The 20,528-nt window shown below is 38.5% G+C and overlaps 1 protein-coding gene across 2 annotated transcripts in view; it reads right to left on the minus strand.

Annotated features, from left to right (window-relative positions):
* Window positions 1-20,528, minus strand: part of LOC124167583 (nephrin) — a 952,155-nt gene that overhangs the window by 115,774 nt on the left and 815,853 nt on the right. For both annotated transcript variants that reach the window (XM_046545557.1, XM_046545556.1), the window contains exon 9: window positions 1,989-2,154. In XM_046545557.1, coding sequence (XP_046401513.1) covers window positions 1,989-2,154 — 166 coding nt within the window. The remainder of the gene's footprint in view (window positions 1-1,988; window positions 2,155-20,528) is intronic.

Here is a 20,528-nt window from a genome sequence, read left to right on the forward strand (position 1 = left end):
AAAGAGACGAAAAATCTTACTCGGTGTGAAATGCGAGAGATCATAGCCAATATATTTCGCTGGGAAAGCATCAGGAATTGATAGAAGGAGATTGTTCATTGATAAAAAAAATAACAATTACGATTTAAGAAAGCTGTTTAGTTATTTTGGATCATTCTTTAACGAGGGTGCTGATTAAAAGAAGGGGGAAATACAATCCATCAGTACTTATAGTGTTAAACCACATATGAATCTAAGAAAGCTGATGCTCCCATAAATAAATTTCAGAACCACCAATTAAAGCTTCAGGTGAATTTATTTATTATTTAACTTAACTTAGTTGGTGTTCTTATTCAATTCTTACACCCCTTTACCCCCAAGACCGACTGTATATCTAACCCCTATGGGTTATGTAAATTGCGCTCGGAACAAGAGAGATGGTCCCTCCCGAAAAGAAGATTAAAATGTCCCCAATGCAAAGGACGCCGACTTCACTTTCCACGCCTTCTCATTCGTAATCTTTAGAAAATCTTGAATCACTCAAACCGCCGGCGTTTCATCATTCTCACCACGAATTCATGAGAAAATTACAATACCAAACTTATGCTCTATGAGAGAAGGTTCAACATTACCCATTAAAATGCTGTTGAAATGCATCATTGAATTCTTCTATGACGAAGAGGATGCAATAACATTGATCGATTCGTAAGCAAACTGAGTTTAAAATTCATGGGTCGTTCCTAATATTATGCGTTTCTAATACACCTGAGGTCATTTCAACAGAAAGCTAGCTCGAATAAATCAAGCCCAACACATTTATTTGAGTTATTGTAAAGAGATTGATATAAGGAAACGGCATCCGTTTGAATGAATACCCGGGCATTCAAAGTCATCTTTTTGAGCGCGCGTTGGGAAGTGAGTGCATCAAAGCGCCGACGCGACGTCCAAGGAGTGAAAAATCGGATAGCGGGAAATATTATGAAAATATAATCAATCAAGCATCCTGATGACTAGTGGAGCCGATAAAAGAAACATGGCCAAATAATTTCCAAGCTCTGTGAGGATTTGTCATATTAGAATAAAATGGCATGAATGACAATCGGAACGAAACTACTGAAAATATCCATCGGAAAGTGTAACAAATACTACAGATCTAAATCATGAGACGTAAATTTTTTTCAAAGGATTCATTTTATTGAAAGTTAGTCATATCCATATTAGGATCTCGTTAGCATGGTATTAAAAATTTTGGCTTGTGAATCTAAGAGAAGGGATTTAAAGTGACACCTTAAAGCAAACGAAATACCTAGGACGGGAAACATTTTTTACTTTTGTATTGATAAAAAAAATGGGTACATGACATTGATGGATACATATGGGTCCCCATAAAGCCCCCCCCCCCCCCCGGGTAAGCCGTCTAGAAGGCGTGTGGCAGGGGGTGTTTGGACACCAGCCATTTGTAAATAAAAAGGAAGTGCTTTAACGAAATTATGACTAGTATTTATTAAAATCCTTTATGGTTCGGGGGGGAAAACGAATCTATCCGTTCGGCAAAACATCTCTCTTAAGGACGACAGTCAATACCCTTAGGTTTTTCCCATGTGTGCTAACATGTTTTTACACTTGGTAAATGGTAACTTTTTTAACTTATAATTTTATTTGTTGATTAAAAATGGAACTTCTATGTTTATTTCTGTAATTTCTCTGCATGTAATTTCATGAGCAACTTGACAATGTATTTAACTGCATGTATTTCATGTTTGACGAGGGATTAGATGGAAGATGGGACTTTCTAGTCGCAATCTCGCCCAATAAAGACGTTTTATTATTATTATTATTATTATAAGTTGAAAAAAAGCCAGGGGGTAATTTTCCAATCGGGATGTGACGCGGGAAGTTGTGACAAGGGAAATATTTCGAATGGGAACTGAAGTCGTGTGTGGCTAGTAGGACCACGCCCACCGGGTTCAGCTATTTGTTCACGTATTACTCACTCATGCGCTACTCACATTGTATTCGCAAGCGATGTGGCTCGGATCTCGCGATGCCCTCGCTGTTCCTCGCCTCGCACACATACTCGCCGCTAGCCCATCGCGTGGCCTCGCGTAGCATGAGGCTGCCATCGCCAATCAGCGTCGCCGAAGCTCGCAGCGGATCAGAGCGAACCCGCTCACCCTGAGAAGAAAAAGATATAACTAATTAATTGATTCATATTAAGTAAATTCACTTAGGATAACTCACTGCACCACCATATGACTGACTTTTTTTGGCTCATGACTAAGTTGATCCGGGTTCATATCCCGGATAATGCCTTGGAACACCCTCACCTTAACTGAATTTTCGTCGTTCGAGGTGCCCTAAAGACCGCTATGTAGGAAAAATAGCAATACATCATTTATGTGGATGACTGGCGTGAAATTCTAATGCCCGTAGGTACGTCAACTTTGCAACTACATGATTCGCAACAGTGTTTTTGTAATTACATCCGTGAATCGTGAAATACGACACCTTGAAATGAAAAAACCTTGGAATGAATATGAAAAACTTCGGAAAAGAAATCTTATCAACTCAATACAATTTCAACACCTTATTTGCGGCATTTTTATCTTATGGTTCGCCAGAAGAATGATAGGGGAATCTGGCTTCTAATATCTATTATCACTAACACACCGAAGATATATAGATAATTTTCTCGTTGATACTAATTAATACTCATCGCCAATTTTTCTACAAACCACCCTTAAGGAAGCTTACTGGATCCACACCCTGAATATGTGCTGTTATATTCATGCTTACACTTGCACAATATGAAGTCATTGAAGTAAATTGCACCAAATTAAGACAGAGTTTCAATTAGTATCCACGTGTATGGAGTGCTCGTCTTCTGACTAAAGGGTTTCGTTCTTAAATCCAGGGTTTAGCCTTCATTCTCTTGAAAACAAGAATCTACGAATTGCAAGACGACCCAGAGAAAAAGATTGCCACCCGTACTCTGAATATTTATTTTTCATACACCGCAGTAGTTTCGATTATTCACTGAGATATACCATGACCTCTTCAAGCCAACGCAAGGATTAAATTAATAAGCAGACAATTTCTTGAGGTACGTGACTCTGATAATATGGAGGTCAAGAAGACGGTCATTTATTTTAGGGATTTAAATACCGGTAGTGTGTACAGGCACATTTCAGAATAAAAATCAAAATATCTTATGTACTCGACAACTCATAACTGAGCTTGCTGTCAACTACACGTCTACAGTACTACTTCAACGTCTATAATTTTAGATCACTGTACAATAAATGGCGAAAATTAAGAGCTAATTTGGCGTAAACTTGACAAAATACTTAACGATAACATTTAGTACATTTTTGCACAAGTTGCTATCTTGGCTGGTTAAGATATGTTATACACAAAGATTAAATATTCAGAAAATGGCTAAAACTCGTACAAATTTGGTGTCATATATATGTAACGATATAAAATTGTGATAAATCGTCCATTAAAATAATTCTGCATAACCGACGATTTTTTTTCTTATTTTGAACGTCAATGGAGTTTTAAATTTTATTCTGAACGAAATATTTATCAAAATAAAACGTTTCACCTGTTTTCAACTTTTCTATTTTGTGAACCTTGCATAATAATCAAATGTTAAGAGCTGCTACGTGGGCGAAAAAATATTTCTCAAATTTGAAAGTTGAGCACTGTTAAATATAATTATGATTGCCAGAAGAAAAAGATACCTAATTAGACACTAAGTTCTTGATTATTTCCTCGTTATAAGGAACATTATTCGTGATTATCACCAAAAATGTAATTCTCTCTCGCAACATTACGCAATAAAAATTGTTTTAATGGGAAATGAACCTGATTACAGCATTCAGAAGAAGAAACTAAGTAATGATGCACGGATAAAATCTAAAAACTTCGTCTTGGGCAAATAGCAGTTATTAGTTAGTTCACGGAAAGAGTTGAGAGTTGGCGTGGATTTGTTCCTCGAATGAATTCTGCGCCCTCATCAACACGGGTTAGAGAAAATGGTATCAGAATTCATGGGAATGTTAGCTCATAAGTCGAGAGCTTTACGTTTCGCTAGAACTTGGAATTAATTAAACCCCCTGCGATGAATAATTAATTGCGTCTGCGATGAACGAATGGACTACTATTGGTAGGGTGGACATACACACGAGGGTCCACCACGCACAGGAAACTAAGTCACTTCGCAATCTTGTAGCGTGAATCTCCGCTCCATGGAGCCGGCTCGCTCAAAGCCAAAGTTGTAGCAAACTGCAGGACGACAAATAGAAACTTGCATTCAGCAACCGCGCACGTTAGGCGAGGCCTAGGAGTAATTCACGCTAACACAGGTCAAGTCCCATCTCTACCGCCGGACCAGGATATCTGTAGGGGCCCAATTCTCCTTGGGTCTTTCCTTAACGCACCACCTGGTTCCCACATATACATGGCTCGCTATTCTGTTAGCGCCAAGATTTTCTTTGAGAGGATAGCTATCCATTCGCTCCCAAGAGGATTCGCAGTAAACATATCCTCAACTCTACTCCCGGCTGGGCGTTCCTCCTTTGGTTTACATTTAAGCAATTTATTTACCGGGTGAAGATTTTGCGATTAGGTGCGTAGCAATCCTGAAATAGGGTACCATTTATGCACTGAAGACCCACACGTTTGTATAGAATACTGTGCCGATCAACCACTATTTAAAATTAATAAAGATTGAGTTAATTAGACTTTTTTGGGAGTCGTGATTGAGAAAATTAATTCAGAGTAAAACAGACGTTTCTAGTTTTAATAATAATAAAAGTTGAAAAAGTGAATGGTTCATTTAATTTAAATGATAATTTTAGATGGGAGACGACGTTTTCTGCTTGAAAAAACATGTTACCGTTATAATGGCTGGCAAAATATTAAATTTATACGATAGTAACAATAAATACTCGAATACAGTTTTTTCGGTTCAAAAAATGGCATAACAATGCTGAGTGAGCAGAATCACTGGCTATTTTTGAGATATTCGTCCGAGATAGCCCCCTCTGTAACCAATATTGTGAACGACTTCTACATGGGTCTAATAAAATCTCAAATCGTTCGTTTTCTGATGCTAACTATAAAAATACTGGGACTACTTCGTTGAAAAATTAACGGATATGAAAACCGATATTTATTCGCCACCGTACAATCAACTTTTACTGCAAATTCTATGCATATAATAATGGATTTGGAGGTGAGGAAATAGGCTTTCGATGAAAGAATGGTGTGGCAGGAGATATAAGTGACGTCAATGCGAACAGAATACCTCCGCAATTAACTCCTGGAAACCAAAATCACGCCAAAACCATCGGATGCACGCCTCGCAGTGGAACAGGAAAGGCAATTCACAATAAAGGGTCGTCGCAGATCCCGATAAAACCGAACGAATCAGGAACAAACGTTTTGAGCCCCGATTAGATCGGTCGATTCCATTGCGAGCGAGGGAAAATTAGCTTTCCAAGACAATAATTGTGAACCACGGGGCGAAATCGAGCGAGCTTGCTATGAGACATTTCATTAGAAGCCGTCGACATGGTACAATCCTCATCCCACCGGGGGAGGTATCTAGCGGATTAAAATGAAAATCCCCATCGGATGCAGCGAGACACAGAGCGAGCGAGCGATTTGCGTTCTCTCAATCCAGCGCCACAATTCCCCTTCTCATCTCCATTCCGACAGACACAGTGGCGCCGCCACGGCAGGCAGTGCAAACACACAAATACGCCCGCAAACAAATGACTGCATTGGGGGCACGATGCACGGCAGTGGCGTCGGCTGTGTTGGTGTCCTAATGGGCAGGTGTTCTGCACTCGCAGACGATGCATAGAGGACGAACAATTTCGCGAGGGTAGGCAGCGTCATCCGGCCTCCTATGAAACCGAAATAGATCCGGCTAGATGAGCGTGATTGGCCTGGATGCATAAATGCATGGCGGAGACTCGAGCACTGTTTAATCCGCAAATTCGTTCACTTACGGCGCGAAAAAATCTCTTATTTACCGGCGCCATTCCGTGGGCACTGTTTTCGCGCCAAACATTCGAAGGAGGTGAACCGAAGGAGGTTATTGCTTCGCCTGCCTCCCTGTCCTGCGCAAATACCTAATCAAAGAACAAAGATCGATACGTAGGTATACATGGAGTATTCTGCGTTTGCGAAGTGAAAAAAGACATTTCGCTTATTAACTTAGTTCACCGACCAACGCATCGTTAATCCGCATATCAGCCCTTCAAACCCCTTGGATTGATCTGTCATTCATAATGTAAATACCTCGTCGCAGGAAACCGGTCATGAATCTCCACCTGGTAGCAGAACGCCGGAACTATCATGTCTTCTAATATATTAAAATAAAGAGTAATCTTAATTTTATTCATTTGATAGGGCATCCCAAAATGACGGATAAGTATCTACTTTTATAAAAATAATTTTGATAATTTCAAATAACCCTTAGTGAAATTCAAATAAATAATATTGATATCATTGAAAATAATAAAAAATCGCCGTCACTTTTAATTATTAAGACGAGGCGAATAACGTCTATCACCGTCAATGATGCAAGCACGTCGAAACCGGTAGAGATTTTACAAAAACTAAGCAGTGGAAAAATTTCAACGTTTTATTTCATTAGCTATAAAATTGGCATCGAAAATATAGTATAAATATATAAGTATAAGTAGTATCATAGAGTAAGTGTATACTTACTCTATGGTAGTATTGATATAAAATCATCGAAATAGAAGTGATTAATTTGTTTAATTTTAGGAAAAAAAGAGATAAATGATCTTTTGAGAGACATTGATGAGAAGTAGCTTGTTTACACTAAAATAATCACAAGTGGAAAATCAAAAAGAACAAAAAAAAGTCTGCCAATCGTCCATTGCATCTAAATTTCTCGTTATTTATGATGCATAGCACTCAAAGTAAAATTGAAATATAAAACCTATGAGCGACTGGCAACCGCAGCAGCAAACACCAACACAGCCAACCGCAAGCAGTCAATATTAGAGGCCTCCCATAAATTGTTATGGTTTTAACTCCCGCAGATATGTACAATAACCAAAAACGGATCATATAATAATAAAAATTATTTCTAATATATTTTTTTCTCAGCGAGCGTTTCTATGAATAGAAAATCTAACTTTAAGAGTAGTTGCCTGCATAATTCCATCATGGTTAAGGGATTTACATCAATTTTTATGGTATCAAGTATGCTTTTGCACAGTATAATGGATAAACGCGGGAGGAAACCCGGAAGAATCGCTGCCTAACAATTTATATGGCAGTTGTGTTGTTCTCAACTTCATTATTTACAGCGAAAATGGTCAGCTAGTTTATAGTGAAGGCATATTGTGGCCCTTGTGAAAGAGAGTATTGTGGCGCCATGTAGACCTTAACAAAGAAGTTATTCTAGATCATGCACAGGATGTAATCCTATGTCACAGATTGCGTTAATGTACATTTTGAACGATACAAAAATGAGGCCTTGTTAGACACAATCATTGAATTTAATCAGTACCGTAGTAGTTACATCATTTCACTCGTCATCCTTATGTTACAATGTTCATTCGGAAGCGTCATTATCAAAGACAGCTTAATATGGTGGTTTCCTATTATTTTTTTGCTGCCTAAATCGAAATATTATTACACCTGGAGTACGTATTTCACGCATTTAGATTTTTAAATGACGATATCTATTTTTCGCGATTAAATGAAAAGCGAAAAATTTCAAGCGCGCGAAAACGCGACGCGTAAGTATGAATGCCGGGAAATCTCTCCGTGAGACTTATTTCTGGTTCCCGCTGCCCCCCTGAGAGGTGACCTTGAGGCGAGGCTTAGCGCTGATACGACGCAGGCTGCTAGTGGGTTGCTGAGTACCCTGCTGGTTGGTAGCGCTTGTCTTAAATAAGGATTCTTAATACCTTATCAAATGAAGAAAACTTTCCGACCTTAGCCAATTTTAATAAGTGATTATTAAGACATGTTTCCCTGAGCTCTACGCCTCATGCATGCATTGGTAACCTCAGACGATGTATAACTCCTATCTTCTCGTATAGAAACTAGGTCCCTGTGGCGTCACGTGGAGTGGCATCACATGGTCGCCAATCTGGCCCTTTTCAAATGAGGATAAAAATGGACCATTGCCATTCCTCTACACCGCTATTTCTAAAACGAAATAATTTGTATATTTTGAATACACTAATGGTGGGTAACGAATCGCAATCAATGCTTTTCGTTTTCTTTGATGAAGGAAACTACCCAATTGACAAATGGTCAACTTCATCGTTAAACATTTTCTGCGCCCGCGTAATATTTTCCAATGCATTCTCAATGTCCTTAAACACCAGGTTATGTTTTAAGTGGATGTTGCAGCCGTAAGGTGACAATAATCTCCCGTTTTTCATCCTAATTATCAACAACAGATGTTAAAGGATGCCGATATTTACAGGTGTGGAATTATTGGTTCCAAATATAATCTTGCGGTAAAATAATAAAATTATCTGCCTGATTCCGAGAGACAAGAATCTCTAAACTGCGAATCTTTCGCTTAATACCCAGTTTTACGGTTGAAAGACATAAAATTAAGATTAGCAATAAAAATAGTCATTACGGGATTAACAGGCGCCAGTTTCGATACAGTGACTTCATGACAAAGAGAATTCAAATTGAATTTAAAGTTTTATTATACACCTAAACTATAATTCGCAATGTGATGGTTTATGTTAGAAATCGGTGGAGTTGTGGGCTGATGCGTGTCAATTTGTGTCCGTTTCGGAAGTGGTATGTGAAGCGCTGGAGCACGCGGGGACGGTCAACTGAAGGGTTCTGCGCATCCTCCCTCATTGGTCCATCGCGACTTTTGTCTTTCACTCGACTGAATTATTTTTATATCTGGTAGGCCTTCGACTGACTCATAAGATTGAAGAAAGTTATCTTTAAAATGGGGATTCAGTCATTTAAAAAAGAAAAAATATAAAGTAGAGTCAAGGTATTTCTCAAGATATATTTTAATAAAATAATGATTATTATTATTTTACGTTATTTCACTGTTAAGATTGCAAGTGTGTGGATCTTTCCGGAATAACTTGCTCAACCCACTCGCACGAAATTTTTCTCTTTACATCTTGCAGTTGCAGATCATAGTTCTTTAAAGAGCGATCTGATTTTTCAGATAAACCTCACGAGCCCATTTTTTGAGTGGTCGAAATCGGATATAGGGGGAAAAAAAGAGAAGAAAGGGAAGCGAGAGTTGGTCTCCGCGAATGAGCGGAGGCAAATCCAGCCGAGTGGATCAGATGAGAGGACGACAGGCTTAGCCATGTTTTCCCGTCGCACACGGCGACCCTTCTCTTCGTGTAAAAAAAAGACCTGCTGCTCAGGATCAGCGAATCGCGGCTCCATCGCCCGCTCCCACCCGGGAATACTACAGACACAGGCATGGAGGGCTTTTATTCAGAAAAGCCTCAGTTGAGCGCGACCACATGCTCAGATGTCCACCTCGCATGTGACCTGAAGCGGGGTAGCATGAAAAAGGGCGGGGGGGGGGGAAGAGGAGGAGAGGGTCGTAGCCTCCGATATGTAAGCATAGGCCGGAACACTATTACCCCCCCCCACTTCTATCTAGGCGGCCTACGCGAAATGCGATTTCTATTATATTCTCTCGGCAGTGTACAATATAAAGTTTAAATTTCATATCTTGACGCTCACCTTATTTTACATGAAAAACAAATACATTTAAAATATTTTAGCACTTGTGAAACGTTGGTATTACATAAAGTGTGATTTTAAGCAATTATTACCATAACAACATGCTGAATCAAAAAACCTTGCAGATTTCACATGAACGTTACGTGAATATTTATGTGAAATCTGCAAAGTTTTATAATCAACATGTAACAATGTTACCAAATCACGCCTGAAAATATCAATTTCAGAAGACAATGACAAGTTTCAACACTTCCTATGGCATTCTTATGGTCGATTTTCTGATGAATACATATGCTCTCACGGCTTATTTTAAAAGCCAATTTCTCTTGCGTTTGAAATATCATTGCAGAATTATTGAAAAATGGTGTTGAAAACATTCCGATCGACGAGTATCTTTGAATAAAACGTTAATGTATTGATTGAAATGGTATAAAATACCAAATCATTAGCGATTGATTGATAACTACGATACAAATGAAATAATAAGGTACTAATTTTCTTAGTAAACTTACGGTGCAATTAAAAAACTAGCAGTCTAAATAACGTTTTATGAGGAAATATTCATAATATTACCATTAAGATATGTATAGAAGCGGATCTATTAATTTGTAACCGATGACAATCGAAAATCGGAAATTCCGGACTGTGTATCTCTGAGGCTACGGTAGGGTTACATCCCATTTGACTAGACGACGGCGCGACGCGAGTCCCATTTGACCACTCGCGTCCCCATTTCGCACTCCTGCGGCCCCAGGAAGGCACTCTGAGGTACACGGCACGGCCGGCGCACGAAAGCCACCTCAACTGTTTTCATCTACGCACGCTCCGCGGGAAGGGCGGACTTGATATTCTGTCGACTGACAATAAGTAACTCCATGAGCTGGAGTTGGAGGGGGATGAGCAGAAACGATGGTGAATTTACCGATGGGGATGATACCGGGAAAACGTATGAATGTCAAGGTGAGGAGGAGAGGACAAAGCATAAACAAGGAAAAGACGCAGGGCGAAGTAGGATGGGTAGACGGAATTCCCAAAATCGGACCAATAGATACGAAACAGGAAACTGAGATAAAGCTACTGTCCTTGGCGGAATGGCATGTTTTACAACGCAATATGATAAAGAGGAAATGCCAACATGATTGGAAATCCGACTGCTCAAATCCTAACAATTATTTCCCTCAAATCCTACCATAAAAATGTAGGCATTCATAAGGTAACTAAAACATCGTTTATGTTATTAGTATTAGTGCATCTAATGTAACCTTTCCTTGTTCCTTTGCTTTCTTTTATTAGATGAATTGTAATTCTGGAGAATATACATCCAAAGCACTGAAGTTGGTATGATTTTAACTTTTTATGTCATACATCCAGAGACAGTGCCTGCCCATAATGCAGTACTTTCAGCAGCTGAAGGTTTTAATAAATTTGAATGCCATATATTTCTGCTCCATGGGGCTAAATAGTCACGGAGTTACTTTGTCTGTTATTCCATCGTATTGTACCTTTTTCGCTGCCATTCTCTGATCATATGTCAAAAGAATTTCTTGCATCCTTTTCTCCCTGTTTACTTGATGCTTTCTTGAATCTTTGACCATAACTTATGAATTGAATCAGCAGGTAACTGGCAAAGGATACGTCATCTAACTCTCCATTCCTAGGCTAATTGGCCAAATCAGTGTATGAAAAAATTCATGCCAGGTAGCTTTTTGTGAACAATTTCCCAGCAATTAGGAAGAAAATAATACCATGAGTCATTTAGATACAAATATTTACTACCTCAATATTTGAAATAAAATGCCTGTCATCGATATTGTTAATGAAACGTGTAACTGCTGCAGGACCTAAGTGACAATAGACTCTTTACTATCCCAGACAGGCTGTATAGGCTTTTCAGTGTGAAAATCTATGCTGGTGAATATAACTTAGATCTTGATCGCAGCATTGCTTCAATTTCTCTTATTTTACAAAACATTGTTATGAAGCTAGGCAAGTATTTATCTATCAGATAGAGTTCCCTCGGATTTTCTGGCGAGAGTTGAAGGAAAAGTATTTCCACACGGCTATTTGATTGAAACAATTAGAAAAATTATTTAACTACGCCGCACCAGGGAATTCCATTAAGTACTTCAAACCCCTCAGGTATTTTTCCAGCATATGACCAACAAACTGGGAGTTAAAATTTTCATGAAAACAATTTACTGAAAAAATAGGCTAAAATAGCTTTTATTGGTGACATAACTTTCTATTAACCTGTTACGCTACCAGGCGGAGAAAATTCTACAGCAGCAAGTAAGTGCTTAAGTAACAGGAAGTAGTAAAGCCATGTATTTATTTACGTTGATAAAAAATGAGGCTCTAGCAAGAGGCCACTTGTGTTTTCCACAGAACTTGTTTCAACGGCTCAACGCGTTTCACAGTGAAAATCGCGTTTAGCACGTTCGCGATTACGTCAAAGCGCAGTGGAACGTGTTGCGTGATCGAAATAAATTTCCTCAAAAAATTCTTAGTTTCGTCGTCCCATTATTGTTGCACAAAATTTCCACAAAGTCACACCTCAAATTTATAGGTAAATATTTGGTATACAATATAAACTATGCATTCGGAGTTCATGTAATTTAATGTTTTATACGGCATTCAGTATTTCCAGTTTTAGGAATAAAATTTGTACTGAATAAAATTATTTAAATTCACCGAAATTGCTAACGACGATCTCTTTATTTTCGCCTATGGCATTTACATGCTTTGACTTTAACAAACATATCCAATAAATAAGTCAGGCGTTTCCATTTAAAAACTGGGAACAATTACATCTGAATGACCCATTTTCATAATTTCTTCGGTGATTTGTTTTTGAAAAGCTGTCTGGCATAAAGTTTTCGTAGGAGCATAATCTGACAAATTTGCAATGAAATGAGCTATCCAATGAGGTTAGATGAGGTATACTAAGGGAATACCTGCTGCTAGCATGGATAAGATATGATTTTGAACTATTTTTGTACGCAAGGATCTTCACAAAGTGGAAAGGAGAAAATGCTGAGACTTTTCTGTGCAGAGGAGTGAGGAATTCGGTGAGGATTTGGAGAGTCAGGGAATAGGCGTGGGCGGCCGTGGCTGGATTTGCGGAAGGGCGCTGTGCTATTGTTGGCGAGGGTGGTGGGATTTGCAATGGGGATGAGGGTGGTTTTGGATGTCGAGAGACGGAGGGAGTCACGAGTCACGTCGAACTCTGTGACTCGACGTGTTTGTCGCTCTGCCAACGAGAGGCCATTTATGCAGTCGGGACAACAATCGCAATGGCTTTCCTTCGACCGCCGCGCCGTGCCGGCAATGGAAGTGACCACACAATGTCGAAAAGACACCTCGTTATATTGGCTGCCTTTCCAAAGAGTTGCCGAAGTCGGCCAAAGCGAATGGGGGCAAAATACCAAACAGGTGTAACTCAGGTGGGCTCAGTCAGGGTCGCCTTAAAAAATATGGAATCGGTTACGAGCACCAATTGTAGCTTTAAAAAGTAAGTTTTTAAAGTTCCAAGCATGGTTACAATTACTATGCGGAATTTTTTACAGCCTCACCGTATAGCATTGGACAGGCCATTACATGACTTTGTTAAAATAAAATGTAAAACCTTTTCTGTGGATAAACTAAAAATTAATTTTAATAACAATTCGTAGCATACCATTTTAGATGGGATAACGAGAGGAAAGTAAATTATATAGATTGAAAAACAGAGAGATATTCATTTCCATTCTTTCCTTGTATTGCCAGCGACAGCGACGGCGTCGTGATTAAAAAAATTAAGGGGGCACCCTAGTATTTGAAGCCCTCTAACGGCAGCACCGGGATATGAAGACCAAAAACCGAAGCGCCTCGAGGGAGAGAAAGGGGGGGGGGAAAGGCAACTCGCCTCCCAACTTAGCCTGCGACGACTCCAAGGAAGAATTTGATAATCGTGAAAAATATGATACGGGTCGCTGGATCAGGGGTCTCAGTCGGAGTTGATACGTGACACCTAAATGCCGGCGAGCCAATTAAAAATAAAGAAGCCTGTTTATGGGGGCCGTGTTCCTCTCTCAGGCGCTGAAAAAATAGGCCTGTGGATGCGAAGGTCCTTTTGAGTTTTCCGAAACACCTTTTCCGAAATTTCTGACGATATTATTCACATTTTGTAAGGAGGCATTCCGTCAAAATCATTTTATAGACTTTGGTGGCGGCTGGGTAAAGTCCTCGCCTGCCATAGAAGAAATCGAGTTCGAGTCCCGCCTGGTTAGGTTTCCCTTATCCGGAGGTTGGTTGTTCGTGTAATTAATTGGTAAATTTTTCGAATACCCAATATAAAATGGCTCAATATGATCTGTATTCGGTGTTTGGGAATAAAACAAAATTTGAAAAAATAAAATTTCAGTATTGAATTGTGGTTCAAGATGTTATTTTGACGGAAAGTAATCTTTTTACGTAATGAAGATATCATCGCGCGCATCTTTCGAAACGGAAGGGGAAAATGGGTGGCAAACGAAGAATGGAGAGGTTTCTCATTTGATATACACTTACGCGAAATATATTCAACTAACAAAATAAATTATTAATAAAATGTAACGATATAAGTCAGCTAGCTTGCTTGAAAGTCACACTTGGATGCGAGAAACAATGGTTACTAAAGTTACAGCTAGAAATATTTTTTTATTAACACCGATGAAAAGAAGCAATGGAACAGAGCACTATAAAAAAATTCTGTGGGAGAGCCGAAACCTGCGTTTCAAGACATAAGTAGTAGATAATTAATAACTGAACTTTGGGTCATCATGACGTCACTTGCCAGGAAATGTTTACTTTTTCCGTCTGTTCTAAAATGCATGGATTGTTGCATGGATTTAGTATAGTAATTAATAATCTTTGGTAATTTTTTCCTTTGCATGAATGTGCACTAAATTTTTGTTATTATGTGTAATACTTTTATAATCGTGTGAAGTTAATGTGGGTATTCTCTTGTCTGCTGAAGATCAGTCACCCCCTGCCAAACACCATTGATGTGGCTCTCAAAGTTTAATGCAGATGAAGAATATAAGAAACAACTAGAAGCTGGACGTAGTGTGTGAGAGGAGAAAATTTCTAACTCTGATAAAGAGGGGACAGAGATATCTGATTGTGAGCAGTAATGGGAAAGAAAAAGCCACGTTGTATGCTAACTAATCAGGGGAGAGGGAGGATAATAAATAATTTTTTTAGGATTGATCTATTTTAGGATTAATTGATTGACTATTTTAGGACTGATCGAAAGAAGGTATGATTTAGGAAATGGGAAGTCCAATGCGGGAGGAAAGACCGAACACGGTAGTCAGCCAAATGGTCTATGGAAATTTACTTTAAACCTGCTGGTTAAAACGCTTCGATAAAAATAATCTCAAAAGTGAAAATTTACCTCAATATTTCCTTTGCGATGTAATTTTTATATTTAACGTCACTCTCCTAGAGATTCAACCTGGAGGTTGCTTTTACTAGCAGAAGGTATAGCTCATCCCAGAATAGGCCTCACAGCCTGGCCACAGTCGTTGTGTATTCAGACATTTTAGGCATTCGTTCCTGTCTCTGAGCCACTTCACACTTCGAACATTTAATTCTGGGAGCATCCGAAGGCTACACCCGGGATATGAACCTAGGTCCCTTCGATCGACAGTCAAATGCTCAAACCAATAGTCCTCGTACTTCAGATACAGATGATTATAAGATAGGCTCTTCCATACATACCAGAAAAGTTTTAACATGATTGCGTGTGTTCTATTCAAGTTACACGCGAAGAAATTAGACATGTCAGAGGGAGCTATGAATTCCCTTACTTATTTTGGAAATTCTAAATGAAAACTGGACTTCTCAGTTGGGAGGAGTTTCTAAAGTGAGGGCTTGTGATGATGAGAGGAAAAAAGATTATAGAATGCCGGAAGGTAGGTAATATAGGTCAGTGTGGGTTTTGGTACGTCGCGACGTCTGCTTATGGTGCACCGAGGATAATGTGGGACCTCATCACATTCATTACTCCGATGGCCAGACAATTACGAGCACTTCCTTCCCACTTATGCGAGGGTTAATATCACCAGTGTCACATGCCATTGAAATTTGTGTTGGTATACTTGGGCGAGTCTTATTCTCAAGGAGACAGTTGATGCAATTTCGACCATTGAAATGCGTGATATCGACTGGCAAGAGCCTTTCAAAGGAGTTCGTTGGAACCGAAACAAGAATCTGCCCGTGGGACGGAGAGGAAAATGTTTCCCATATAGAGTCCCGCTGCCCCTGAATGTTGGGAAGGATGAGGGTGGGGGAACAACGCGAGGGAGGGAGGAATGTGAGTTAAGCAGAGAGGAGACAAGCAGAATACTAAGCCTTCGCTTAAGTGGTGAGGAAGTGCTCAGCTGCTCGCTGTCCACCACGGTGTTGAATGGGGGTGAGGCCCCACAATATGACAAACTTGCCGAAAGCAGACGTCGGGAAGTCATTGCTTACGGGATCGACTATAAACCAGAACCTTATAATACTTTGTAAGTTATACTCTGATCACCGCAGAAAAAATATGAATGAGTAATCATGAAGAGCCACATATGATGCTTCGAATTGTGCATAGAAAACTTAGTGCCATAAAGTGACCATCTGAGTCTACTTTTAAAAAAAGCCTCTTTGAGGTTAACTTAAAGTGGGAATGACTTGCGGGAGTATTATATTACAACGATAAGCCAATGAAAAAGTTCTCACCGCGAGAGATTGAATGAATATCTTGTGATGAATACATTAAACGACAAGATAAATATTTTGTGAAGCTGGCCCACATTAAAAAACTTCCGAACATTTTAAATATAACTGTTATTAAATCGTGGATGAAATATAATGTGGTGTTGAACTCGGTCTCCTTAAAACCGTAATAGACAATCGATGAATGCATGATCCTGAGGTTACTTTGGAAAGAAAAAAGATTACTTAGATAAGTGGATTAAGCCATTACCATTTTACTTATTTCTTATGGAGTGCAAGCATTGAAATTCTGTTTATATTTACTCTTTACATACAATGTCAGAGGGTCGTTTCCCTATCACGCTAAAGTCCCATTGAAATTAAATTTTTTATGATCGTTTGTAAAAAATAAATACTGTAAATCGGAGCCTAGAAAATTAATTTATAAGTAACCCTGTTTGGCTGCATTTTGATATGCTGTCTTAGTTCTTTCCTTTTATGCTTAAAAATATCTGATTTTGCTGCGGTGGACAAAATAGTAATTTTAAATAATGTCTTGAGACCGAAAAATATAAAACGTAGCATCATTTATCATGGTAAAACTATTTGTCTATATTATAGTGATATTTTATACAGAAATACAAACTATCAAGCACAAAAATTCTTTAATTTTCTCGCTTGAAAACGAATTATGAGAAAATTTAAAGGAAACGTAACAAGGTTATAACGATATTGTCCCGAAAATATGGCTGTATGTAGTAAATATAAAATTGAAATCATTAAACTTGCATTGTGCGACACAAGATATTCCCTATCTATGCATACACTTAACGAAGTATTGTTAAATATACCAGTAATACTAAATCAGGCGATGCGTATTGATCTTTTCGGCACACATTTAGACTCCGCAAATATGCTACTCAGTGGCAAGCGATTCAATGCTATTTGAAAAATCAATACTTATGAATTTTACCTGCAGCAAGAATCTATGGTGGAGGATCGATATGTGGTACGTAGCAATTTGAGCGCAATTGGACAGCGAATTCTTCCCTTAATTACGGCCTCAGTTGATTGTTCTCCAATTCTGCAGCCACTGTTCTCGTGAAATGGGCACGGTTATGCAGCCGACAAGCCAATCATCACTCCTGCACAGTGGATTAATTACCAATGTCGCGTCAGCGATCTTTTGTCCGAGAAATCAATGGCCTTAATTCGATCAGGCACCGATCGGGAGAGGAGTAAGTGCCACGTACAGCTGAAAGTGAACGCCAACACAACCATTAAAGTATCATTTTTTTTAAAGTATTATAAGCTCCAAAGGGAAAAATTGAGGATATCCCTTCGATCTTGACGTGATATTCACATAGCAAGACGTTCGGCTACGGCCATCATATTTTGGCTGTCCATACCACTGAAAAAGTAACAAAATTTTGTACTTTTCAAGAACAATTTTATTTAGCCAACGCAAGGGGCTCTTTTAGATGGCACAGAAGTGCCAAATTAGGCAACGTGAATGTAATTACTATGAGAAAGTACATACTTCATTATTTTATTGATTTCGGTGACATGTTATGTGCTAGATGGCTGATTTTAGGACACAGAAAAATGGAATAGAAATTAATTTGTGAGAAATTGAAAAAAATCAAAACAGATTTTTATTATTATGTATTTGATAGATGAGAGCAGACTCTCCCTGAAAAACATCTCATGCGTGTAAATTATTCTAGGGAATCGAACTCAGTAAAGATCTGCATGATGCATACAGCCTAAGCCCTGAGAATTGTTTGGAAACTTTACGAACGAAACGTTGAAATCCGTCATGCTGGCATTAACCAGGTTGAAAATCCAAGAAGAATTCTCTAGAAATATTCACCGGGAAATTCCTTCAAATATGGCATCACTTTTCCGTTTCTGCTATTACCCAATTAGAACAATCATCACATGCAACACCGAGACCACGAAACATATTCAGAAAAGAAAGCAGGCAAAAAGGCAAAAACATACAATTACTTCTTTTAATTTGAATACACAATAATAAGGAATCTAGAGCATTTTTCTCGGGATCCAAAATATACCTACTGGTGTCTAGTTCGCTTATTTGAGTGCAAACGTAAGAATAACAGTACCTTATTCACAGTGTAATAATCTTGCATGAAAAATTATGATCCTCTGAGTGTAACTGAGTTGTTAGCTCCAGAAGCGATTGCGTATAAACTATTTTATTATATTTTTTTCATTTCAGCTGAGCACGCTACGTAAAGCACATGAATTTGACTTTGTAGCGTACATTTACGAAAGAAATGACGCTTTCGTACGAAAACTAATTTAAATGAAAAATTTTTCGTGTTTTATGTCAATCTGAGACCCTTTTTAACAAATAAGGGACGCTTTCACAATGTATTTACTTGTGGGCAAATTACAAACAGGTTAAAAAGGATAATTTTCATATTTTTATACGCATTAATTATGATGATTTCATGAATTAAAGAACATTTTTAAATGGTACGGGAGACTCTTAGAGTAATAATTCAGAGTATCTTTCCTTTGAAGTTATCTACGTGGTTGATCGAGATGAGTTAACTGCTCTTAACAATACAGTCAAATAGTTACTGGTGCTCAACAGAATTCGCTAAACAAATTCTGTGCAATTCCAATGCCTCCGAAAACAATTCTTTGAGAGCCCTCCGTGCATTAACATGATCACCATATGTGCACATGAAACAATGCTTGTGAATTTCACGCCCGGTTAAACTCAGTTAATCTGGCGATGGTAACGAGTGAATTAGCCTTGGTTCTGGCTGCAATTCTTAAAAGTTCCTCGTCAATGAACAAGAGTGAGAGATTCCAATAGAGCAGAACTAATGAGTGTTATTTAGACAAAGTATTCAACAAGCAGAGTATCAAAGGCCTTTCCAGTTCACTCCAATAATGCCGAGAAACAATTACCAGGAATAACAGAGAATTTCAACCAAGAGCAAAGAAATTTGGAGAATAGCGTGCCATTCTTCGAAGCGAAGGAATGGAGTTATTCCGTTAATGAGGACAAATTCAGGCTAAGGGATACTTCAAAACGAAGTATGCGTATAGGTAGTAATGTTAGTGGTAACTGTGGGCCATTTGTTATGTTTACACGGAACAAATAAGAACAGGAAATGTGAAGAGTTATCTCAATTTTGCTTGACCTATAAAGTAACTTTGCGCGGCAGAATTATAAGATCAAAGTAAGTTACCGCATAATAAGGCATATATCTAAGTAATAGTAAGAAAATTTTGAATCACTTGGCATTACCTTAGCATCAAATTAAGACTATTCTTGTTTAATGACTTTTCCTGAAATATTTCTCTATCACAGTGATCGTCTACTCGATTGATAGATGCAAGTGCCTAATCTCCCCAAAGACCTAAGGCCAGTAAAAGCACCTCAGCAATTTCCCAAACTTCGAATTCACGAAGAAGCGTATTTTTAGGAGCTGAGAGATCTTCGAAAAAAAACTAAACTTTTGAGCCAGGTCTAGAAATACGAACGTAACATCGTATTTTGTATGAAATTGAACTTTTTTTTCGAAAAGGTTTCTCAGCTAATAAAATAGCCGTCTGCTATAATTTCAGTCCATATTTGACAAAAAACCAGTCGACATGAAACATGTGTGCTCTACAAGGATAAATTTAGTCCACCATTGAATATGAGCAAATGATCAAACATGCACTTGAGCAATCAAGTAAAACTGTTGTGATCTTGCGAAAAGCAATGAAACTGCGTCACTTCCCATCTCACCATATGTGCCACATTATAGTCATAATTAGGTGTAATTCTTGTCTTTTGGTCACTTCATGGCATGCATTAGGAATTAAAATCACTTTTCCTATACAGCAACGATTTGCTATAACGAGGGTCGTTATTTTCAAGCTTCGATGGACCGTGAACAGAAGACGAAATCATTGATTAAAAATCATTTCATAGCTAAATTATAAGCATACTTTTGGTGTCCTTTCGACATAATCTCCTCGATGATTGAAGAATTGGTCGTGCCTGTGGATAGGCTTTCCTATACCTTCTTCATAGGATGTGCCGCCAATGACTT

This window comes from Ischnura elegans, chromosome 11 (assembly GCF_921293095.1).
Source record: "Ischnura elegans chromosome 11, ioIscEleg1.1, whole genome shotgun sequence".
Lineage (NCBI taxonomy): Eukaryota > Metazoa > Arthropoda > Insecta > Odonata > Coenagrionidae > Ischnura > Ischnura elegans.